This window comes from Panthera pardus, unplaced genomic scaffold (genome assembly GCF_024362965.1).
Source record: "Panthera pardus isolate Hobbes unplaced genomic scaffold, ASM2436296v1 HiC_scaffold_15, whole genome shotgun sequence".
Lineage (NCBI taxonomy): Eukaryota > Metazoa > Chordata > Mammalia > Carnivora > Felidae > Panthera > Panthera pardus.
The window spans coordinates 22,286,193-22,295,418 of record NW_026526710.1 but is presented as its reverse complement, the minus strand read 5'-3'; the positions used below and the strand labels follow the sequence as shown (position 1 = coordinate 22,295,418).

Sequence of the window (9,226 nt, the reverse complement as noted above, 5' to 3'; positions counted from 1 at the left end):
CAGAGAAGACCTCAGTGGCAGTAGGTGGGGAAAGGTACAAACCAAGTTAGGCCTTAGTGTCCCGGATCCCTGAGCCTAGAGACCTTGAGCCCTCAGGGTGGGTCTTGCCTCACTCTGCTGGGCCTGGATGGGCACCAAGGCAGCAGGGCCTAACCAGGTGGGCAGGCTGAATGCAGGGTGGGTGGCAGGGGCAGCATACAATACGACCCGGCGGCCTGAACTCCTCCGACGTGTCCTCGGCTCCCTGGGCCAGTCCAGGCCCCGCCCCCGGCCCTCCCTGCGCCCGGTCGGTGCGCGGGGAGGTCGGAGGAGCGGGCACTGCCCACCCTCCGGATGTATAAGCGTCCTGGCCAGAGGCGGGCGGTGCGCGCGGGTGCGCGTGACGCTCGGGCTCCCGGGCTGCGCGGCCTGGGCGGCGTGCCTCTGCTTGGGGTCCCCAGGCACGACAGTGAGCCGACTGAAGGGGGTTGGGGGGCATTTGCTGGGCTGCGTCCTGTTCCGCCGCGCTGAGGAACAGACGACGCCACAGCTCTGGTGTTGTCCGCCTGTGGCCAGTGCCGGAGCCCGAACTGCCCTCTCCTCACCCAGGTGCAGGGGCAGCCAGGGAGGAGGAGGCGGGAGGGGCCGAGGGCAGGGGCAAGGCCAAGCCAGGCGGCCCCACGGTGATCCATCGGTGCCTCACCGACACAGGTTGAGGCTGGGCGCTCCCAGCGTAGCTGCCTCCGTTCGGGGGCTGTAGAAGCCGACGGTGGCTTCAGTGGCTTCGCTGAACAGAGGGAACCTCCGCCTCGGTGGGAACAGCGGGATGTTCGAAGGGCGCTGGTCACGGAGGTCCCTGGGAGCAGAGACCAGGGGCAGGGAGCTTGAAAAGCAGAAGGGCCCCACACTCCCAGGGCGCTCCACCCATCTGGGCCCCTCGGCTGCCACCGGCCCGGAGTGGGGGGGCCGTGACGCCATAATCCCTTGGGCCCAGGGCTGGAGGCTGAGTGGCACCGCAGGCCCCCGCCCCCGGGTCCCGTGGGCTGGGCCGGCCTCGGTGCGGCTGGGTGCACGCAGTCGGAGGCGGCGCCGGCCAGGCCGCCGGGCGCCTATGGACGCGCGGAGCCCGCTGTCTCCCCGGGCCAGCGCGTTCAGCATCGCCTCTCTGGTTGCAGCAGAGGCCGTAGAGCGCACAGCTCGCCTGGGTCCCCGGTCCTCCGACCAGGCGAAGCTTCGCCGGCTGCTGGGATTCCCGGCCGGGATGCACTTCAGCACGGTCACCAGGGATATGGAAGGTGAGCCTCCCCGCTGTGTCCGCCGGCAAGACCCCCTGCCACAGCTGCTTTGGGGTCCTAGCAAAGAGTTTTGGCAGGGCCCTGGCACAGAGTGGGTAGAGGGAGCTCTGGCGGGGTGGGCTCCAGGCTTCCAGTGACTCTGGAGCAGAGAGGAAGGGCAGGCATCCTGCCCAAAGCCTGTGCACCTCCAGCCTGGGAACCCGGCTGCAGAGACCCACAAGGAGCTAGACACGGGCCCAGAATAGGACTAGTGGAAGCCAGGAAGGACAGGAGAGAGAAGGACCAGAGAAAGGGGGCAAAGGTGGCCGCAAGCTGGGAGAGGTGGGAGGGAAGTTGGCAGGAGAGGAGAGTGCCATGGAGTCTGGGAACCCAGGAAAATGAGAGACAAAGTGGTGAGGGCAGCCGGGAGGAAAAGAAATTGAGAAGAGAGAAAACACAAAAACCCGAAAGGAAGGTAGGAAAAGTGAGAAAGATGAAAAAGAAATAAAGAGACCGAGAACGAAAAAGAATAAAGTAAAGGGAAATTTAAGACGGAAAATAAAGGCATCAAAAAAGGGAAAAGCTATAGAAAACCTCCAGTTTTTATTTTGTTTTAAAAAAAGAGGAAAAAACCCTGAATAACAGGAAAAGACCTAGAAAAAGAAGAGGCAAAGGCAGACTGGGAAGAAAAACGAAGTGATGAAAAATGAAGTGGAAAGAAAGGAGAGGGACAAAACTGGAAAAAGAAAGGCAGAAAATAACACAGAAATAAAGAGAAACGAAAGAGATAGTGGAAGAAGGAAAGAGGATTAGGAGGGAAAATTTCAAGGAGGAAGACAAAGGTAAAGAAATAACAAATTGGAAAAAGAGCCTGGAGAGAGAAAGGAGAAATGCAACGCGGGAGGGCGGCAGAGCGAGGGGCGGCGGGCGGCCCGGCGCTCTAGGGAGCCGGTCCGGGCGGTCGGGGGGCCCGGGCCGAGCGAGCCGCGGCGGGCGGGCTGGGGGCCGGGGAGGGGGGAAGGAGCGGGGGAGGGGCGAGGGACGGGGGAGGGGAGGGAGGCCATTGTCTCGGCGCTTGAGGGGGGGGGGCGCGGGGCGGGGCGGGGCGGGGCGCCTCCTCGGGGCCGGCCCGCGGTGTAGGGCGGCGCGGCCCGGGGCGCAGCGCAGCGCCCGCCACTCGGCCCGGGGCGCGGGGCAGCGCTCACCTCGGCGGCGGGGGCGGCGGCGGCGGCGGCCCGCGGGTCATGATCTCCGCCGTGTCCAGCCCGTGGCTCACGCAGCTCTCGCACTTCTGCGACGTTGCAGCCTTCACGGCCAGCAGCCTGAGCAGCCTGGGGGCCGCGGGGGGCTTCCCGGGCGCCGCGTCGCCGGGCGCCGACCCGTACGGCCCGCGCGAGCCCCCGCCGCCGCCGCGCTACGACCCGTGCGCCGCCGCCGCCGCCCCCGGCGCCCCGGGCCCGCCGCCGCACGCCTACCCGTTCGCGCCGGCCGCCGGGGCCGCCACCAGCGCCGCCGCCGAGCCCGAGGGCCCCGGGGCCAGCTGCGCGGCCGCCGCCAAAGCGCCGGTGAAGAAGAACGCGAAGGTGGCCAGCGTGAGCGTGCAGCTGGAGATGAAGGCGCTGTGGGACGAGTTCAATCAGCTGGGCACCGAGATGATCGTCACCAAGGCCGGCAGGTCAGGGTGCCCCCCTCCCTGCCCGCGACCCTCCCCACGTGGCGCGGGTCTCGGGCAGCGCGTCTCGGTCCGATCCACACGAGTGGAGTCGAGAAGCGGGGTGGGGGCGCGGCCCCGCCACCTGCGGGCCCCTCTAGGCGCGAGCCGGCTCTTCGCTCTCTGCGGTCCCGGCTCCGGCGACAGCCGCCTGGTGCGCCGAGCGGGGCCGGAGGGGACGGCGCGGGCAGCCTTGGAAGGCTGGTGGAGAGAAGCCCGGCGGACCGGCTTGCCCCTTCCGCAGCCCCAAGGCACCCGCGGCCGGAAGCCTGGGCTGGCTCGGAACACACGGGGCTAGGGGTTAGGCAGCCACCCCTGAGCGGCCTTGCCAGCCAGCCAGCTCCCAGTGGATCCCACCTAAAAGGAAATTCACGTCTTTAGTTACCCAGTTCACTCTATACGGGTTAGGTAAAGAGGGGTAGCTAGACAATTGTCTGGAAATTTTTTGGAGAAAGTTAAGACCCTTAAAAACAGTTGCTCTCTTTCGTGAAGGTTGCTACCCAGTTTTCTCCGGCCTAAATTTCGGGTGATTGTGGGGCCTGGCGTTGCTGCTGGGGCTGCTGCCTTCCAATTGGCCTGTATTTGTTTTAAGGGCCCAGAGAGAAGGGGAACAAGTTTTGCGATGCAACCGATTTGACCAGCAGACAAAGGAGGGTGCCGGGCTGTGTCTAATGTACACACGGAGACACCAGCTCTGCGTCCACACAGCCAAGGGGAACTCAAGGCCTGTTTGCAGAGCCTTCTCGCGGTTTCTGTTTCCCTGCCCCGGCTGTCCTCCCTGGGGATCCTGGGGCCTGTGCTCAGCCTCAGCTCTGTAGGTCTTCTCCAGGCTCTCCTTACTGTCCCCTGAGGACGGTGCCCCAGCCTCTGGCCCAGTCCAGTGCAGCAAGGGTGTTGGCGGTGGCCAGGCTTCAGCCCAGAAGCCAGCATTCTGCAGCACCCACCAGCCTGCAAAAGTGGGGGTGGCAGGTCTGACCAGGAGGGCTGGCTCCATGGCATCTGTGTTTTGCCCACTGCCTGCAGGGAGTTGCCTATGAGGCAAAGCCGTAGGAAGGGCAGGTGGGAGCCAAGCCTCATGCTGTCCTCCGGGGCCCCAGTGGTTGGCACTGCTGTGCTCTCAGTACAGGGCCGGCCCACGCTGGCGGCCCATCCAGGAGCTGCAGAATGTCCTTTTAAGAGTCTGGATGGGTCATAGAGTCGGAGTCTGGGGGAGGGGAGAGTTAGGGGACATGAGAGAATAAGCCAAGTTCTCCCAGAGTAGCTGCATCCCGTCTGGGGGGCAACAGTGGGGGGGGGGGGAGGGGGACTTATATCCCTGAGGAAGATGGGGGGACTCCAGCAATGGGCTGGAGACAGAGCCTAAAAATTGGGTCTGTGGGCTCTGAGGCCTCAGCCTCACTGGAAGGATTGGGGAGCAGCCCCATAGACCCAGCCGAAAGGGCAACTGGGACTCTTGGGAACCACATAAGAGTGCCAGGTTTCATTTTGTTCGAGCCGGGAGTTTACATCGGTTGCTTAGATGGAGCTGGGGGAAGCTCTGTGGAGGGCTGAGAATGTCTGGAACCGCATCTTGGGAGTCTTACTGATCCGGTGCTGCTGGCTGAGGCTAGCTTTGGACTGGTCAGCCGAGAATTAGCAAATGCTAGGCTGGCTCTACGCAGGCAAATGTGGCAGACGCCATAGACCAATGTTGGGGGGTGGAGGCTTAGCTGTAGTGTTTAGTGAGCCATTTTGGGGTTTTGAAAAAGGGAGCAGGGGGCTACTCTGCCCTTCTACTTGCCCTTGGCTGGGCAGGGGCCTAGTTGGGTTAGAGTAGCTGACTGAGAGGAGAGGAGTTGGAGGGGCCAGGCCGATGAATGCAGCCGCCGGCAGGAAGCCGCCTGTCCTGGGTTGGTCAAGGTGGGGCAGCCCTGCCCTCCCCCACCTGAGGTGACCGGAGGCCTCGCCGCCCCCAGGCGCATGTTCCCCACATTTCAAGTGAAGCTCTTTGGCATGGACCCCATGGCCGACTACATGCTCCTCATGGACTTCGTTCCAGTGGACGACAAGCGCTACCGGTGAGCGCCCAGCAGGATCAGGGAGGGTGCCCTGGGAAGTGGCTGGTCCCTGCTTGGTGATGCCTCAGAGGGCAGCCCACAAGGACATTAGTGCCCGGGAGTCCCAGGCACCTGCGCCGCCAACCCCACTGTCCCCCATGACCTGCTCCCTCCCCAACCCGGTCAGACCCCAGACCCACACACCCCACCCCCAGAGGGAGTCACACAGGCTGGGCCCCTCCACCAGCTCTAGACCCGAGACAGCTTCCACGCCCCTGGGCCAGCTTGCCTGAGGCAGGCAGGCCCCTCGCACACAGCCCCTGCCTTTTCTTCGTGTCTCCTTCTCCCACGAGGTGAGCGTGGGCACCTTGTCCCCTTCCCCCATCCCCCGGGAACGCTGGGCCCAGGAGCCGAGCAGGAAAGGTGGGGTGGCCGGGAGAGATTATGCTGGGCGGGCCTCAGCTGCCTGGACAATTAACAGCAATTAATAAAGAGAGCGTGGTCCGCCCTGCGCCTGAGGCCGCCGGCGCAGCCAAATCCGGGCTCCCGCCGCGCAGGCGACACTGGAGGCGGCGGTGGGGAGGCCCGGAGCAGGCAGACCCGCGTGCAGCGAATTGTGGCGCCCGGAGCCCAGCCTCCTCCCTTGGTGCCCGGCTTCCTTCTGTCTTGTGTATTGGGACTGGGGGGAGTTTTGTTTTTTTCACAATTCCCCTTGGAAAAGCTCCCAGTCTGTGTGGTAGCCGAAGGCTTGAGTTCACCAATGATAGGAAAACTCATGAGAGGCACTTTGGGGGTTCACTGGGCAAGGCCCTCTCTGTTCACCCTACGTGGCATGACCCCTGTTCTGGTGTTGCCCCAGGTATGCCTTCCACAGCTCCTCCTGGCTAGTAGCCGGGAAAGCGGACCCTGCCACACCAGGCCGTGTACACTACCACCCTGACTCGCCTGCCAAGGGTGCACAATGGATGAAGCAAATTGTGTCCTTCGACAAGCTCAAGCTGACCAACAACCTGCTGGACGACAACGGCCATGTGAGCAATCCTCCCACCTCCCCAGGCTACCCTGGCAGGCCCTCTGGAGTCCCTGTTGACCAGAGCCAGAGGCCGAGCTTGGGCTGTGAATGAGGGCCAGGCTGAGGAGAGGGGGCCCCACCGGTCAGGGGCTCAGGGCCTGGTGGCTCTCAGGCCTGGGAGAGGCTGTCACCTTGTTTCCCTCCCTCTATTCCTGATCTTTTGCTGGAGTCTTTTTTTTTTTTTTTTTTTTTTTAACTGGAAAGGATGGTGTGTGGGGGTAGCCGCAGGAGGCTTTGTAGGATCCAGGCGGCTGATGCCGCTTTCCTGCTGGGCTGAGCTCTGGCCTGCAGCCGCCTACCACTGCCCGCTGTAGGCCTGAAGTAGTTCTGAAGGACCTATGGGAAGAGAATCCAAACTCTGATCTTTTGCCATTTGGGGTATCTTTCCTGGTGGTCCCCAGTTGACTGCAGTCTCCGCTTGAGCCCCATGGCTGGACCTCATTTCAGGAATTAAGGGTTTCGTCCAAGTTCTCTGGGAAATTCACTGCTTATCTGGACCTTCTCCCATTTCCTAGTTCCAAACTTGCCACCTTGTCTTCCAGATTATTCTCAACTCCATGCACAGATACCAGCCCCGCTTCCATGTTGTCTATGTGGACCCACGCAAAGATAGTGAGAAATATGCTGAGGAGAACTTTAAGACCTTTGTGTTTGAGGAGACTCGCTTCACTGCGGTCACTGCTTACCAGAACCATCGGGTGAGACCCTGGGGATGCAAATTCAATACTTCTGGGTTGCAATTTCCAATTGCTGCCTGAGGGAAAGAGGTTTGGACCCAAAGACTGCGGGTCCTGGTGGAACACAACGGCCGGCCGATGGAGTCCCACCCTCAAAGGCCTCAAGCAGCCTCCTCCCCTCTGCTGCAGGCCAGCCCAGACTCCTATCAGGTTGACCTTTCCAGCGGCAACTGTCAGTGCAGCCTGAAAGTTTGTTTTCCAAACCATTCCGGAAACTCCCCATCAGGGGCCTGATCCACGGTTTACCCAAATTCCTAGGGCATCCCCTCCCACCCCCCACTGCAGGGTGGGCGGTGGAGGTGACTACATTCCCATCCCCGGCAGGGGCACTGGGTCTCCATCTCAATCACTTGGGGCCACAAAGGGGATCCTTAGCGAGAAAGGAAGCTCCCCCTTTGGCAGCAGAAAGGCACAACTCTCAGCAAGGGAGAGTAAATGTGGGAGGGTTATTGTCCCGGAAGAGTAAAAGGGCTCTTATTGAGGGAGCCCCTTCTAACGTTAGGCTACCCTGGTGCTCCAGGCCCCAGCGCAGGAGCTCCGGCCACTTGCTCAATGCCCACTCCCCAACCCCCCCTCCTCAGATCACGCAGCTCAAGATAGCCAGCAACCCTTTCGCCAAAGGCTTTCGAGACTGCGACCCGGAGGACTGGTGAGTGTCCTGTAGAAGTGATGGCTACAGTTCAGGAGACTGGCGGGGTGCCCCCCTGACCCGCTGCCCTTCTCCCTTCCGCAGGCCCCGAAACCACCGGCCCGGCGCGCTGCCGCTTATGAGCGCCTTCGCTCGCTCGCGGAACCCGGTGGCCTCCCCTACACAGCCCAACGGGTCAGAGAAAGGTAGGGCCCGGGTCGTGGAATCGGGGCCGCGGCCCTGCGCGCGCTCCGCCCCGGGCAGGCGGCCGAGGCTGGCCTCGCCTGCGCCCCAGGGGCGCTCGCGGCCTTCGCGCCGGTTGCACAACGGCGGTGGCGGCGGGCAAGCGCGCACTCGCCCGCCCGGCCCGACGGCTGCGCCCCGCCCGCCCCGCCTGCCGCCCGCGGAGGGGCGCGGGCCCCTGGGGAGGCTCCGGGTCTCCGGCAGGTTCGGCGAGAAGGGGCCGAGAGGGTCCGAGCGCGGGCTTGTGCCCCCTTCCCGCCAGGACCGTTGGAGCGCTCGCGGGTCCCCTCTGCCGTCCCGACCCGCCGCGCTTACCCCTCGGCCCTCCCCGCAGAGGCGGCCGAGGCTCGGCGAGAATTCGAGCGCGACGCGGGTGGACCGGCCGTGCTCGGGGACCCGGCGCACCCGCCTCAGCTGCTGGCACGGGTGCTGAGCCCAGCGCTGCCCGGGGCCGGTGGCGCGGGCGGTCTCGTCCCGCTGCCCGGCGCACCCGGAGGCCGGCCCAGCCCTCCGCACCCGGAGCTGCGCCTGGAGGCGCCAGGCGCGTCGGAGCCGCTGCACCACCACCCGTATAAGTACCCGGCCGCCGCCTACGACCATTACCTCGGGCCCAAGAGCCGGCCGGCGCCCTACCCGCTGCCGGGCCTGCGCGGCCACGGCTACCACCCGCACACGCACGCGCACCCGCACCACCACCACCCCGCCGTGAGCCCAGCCGCCGCCGCTGCCGCCGCCGCCGCCGCCGCTGCCGCTGCCGCCGCCAACATGTACTCGTCGGCCGGGGCCGCGCCGCCCGGCTCCTACGACTACTGCCCCAGATAATGCGGGCGCCCGCTGGCCGCTCCCCGCCCGGGGTCCCCGCACAGCCCTGAGGGCCGTCGGGGGTTCCCGTCCACCCAGCCCCAAGGGCCTTCCAAGAACACGTTCCCCCAAGCCCCGGGGGCCAGTGCGGGTCTCCCCTTCCCCAGCCTCGAAGCCATCGGGGTCCTCCACCTTCCAGCCCTGACAGCTGTCGAAGTATATGGTTCCCCAGTTCCGGGAGCCACCGCGGGTCCCTCCCCAGCCCCGAGGGCCACGGGGTCCGCGCCCGCCAGTGCCAAAGCGCCCGGTCAGCGGCGGAAGGAAGTGATATTTATTGTTCTCCGCGAGACCGTGTCGCCCCCCCCCCCCTCCCCGGCCCGGCCGGCAGTTGCAGTGTAGACGATCCGAGAGCCCGTCTGCAGGCGGTGTAGATACGTGTAGATATTTGTAGATACTGTAGATACCGCGCCGGCGCCGACTTGATAAAGGTTTCGCCTCTTTTGGAAGCTGCCTGCGTGTCCATTTATTTGCGTCCAGTTAGATCGCACGGGGATGTCGGGGGGAGAGAGTCCGGTCGATACGGGGACTTCGGGGTCTCCCCAGCTGCAGTCCCCACGGGCCGATGCTCCAGGCCACACAGCTCCAGTCCCCACAGTCCCCACTGTGTCCCTACAGTGCCCTGCGAGCGCTTTCTCCGGGCTGGTTTCCAGAGCCTCTTCTCGGCCACGCCCCTCTCCGTCCTCTC

The 9,226-nt window shown here is 64.4% G+C and overlaps 1 protein-coding gene across 2 annotated transcripts; it reads left to right on the top strand.

The window, feature by feature from the left end:
• The first annotated feature begins 384 nt into the window (after nucleotides 1-384).
• On the top strand, nucleotides 385-8,991 carry TBX1 (T-box transcription factor 1). Of its 2 annotated transcripts, XM_053902262.1 has the most exons (9): nucleotides 385-588; nucleotides 1,155-1,274; nucleotides 2,559-2,928; nucleotides 4,920-5,021; nucleotides 5,860-6,031; nucleotides 6,615-6,770; nucleotides 7,391-7,458; nucleotides 7,543-7,643; nucleotides 8,015-8,991. In XM_053902262.1, exons 2-9 carry the CDS (start codon nucleotides 1,241-1,243, stop codon nucleotides 8,500-8,502), a joined length of 1,491 nt encoding a protein of 496 aa, XP_053758237.1. In that variant the 5' UTR covers nucleotides 385-588; nucleotides 1,155-1,240; the 3' UTR covers nucleotides 8,503-8,991. The 2 variants fall into 2 exon arrangements, with proteins under 2 accessions (XP_053758237.1, XP_053758236.1); XM_053902261.1 differs by having other exon boundaries at nucleotides 385-1,274.
• The last annotated feature ends 235 nt before the right edge of the window (nucleotides 8,992-9,226 follow it).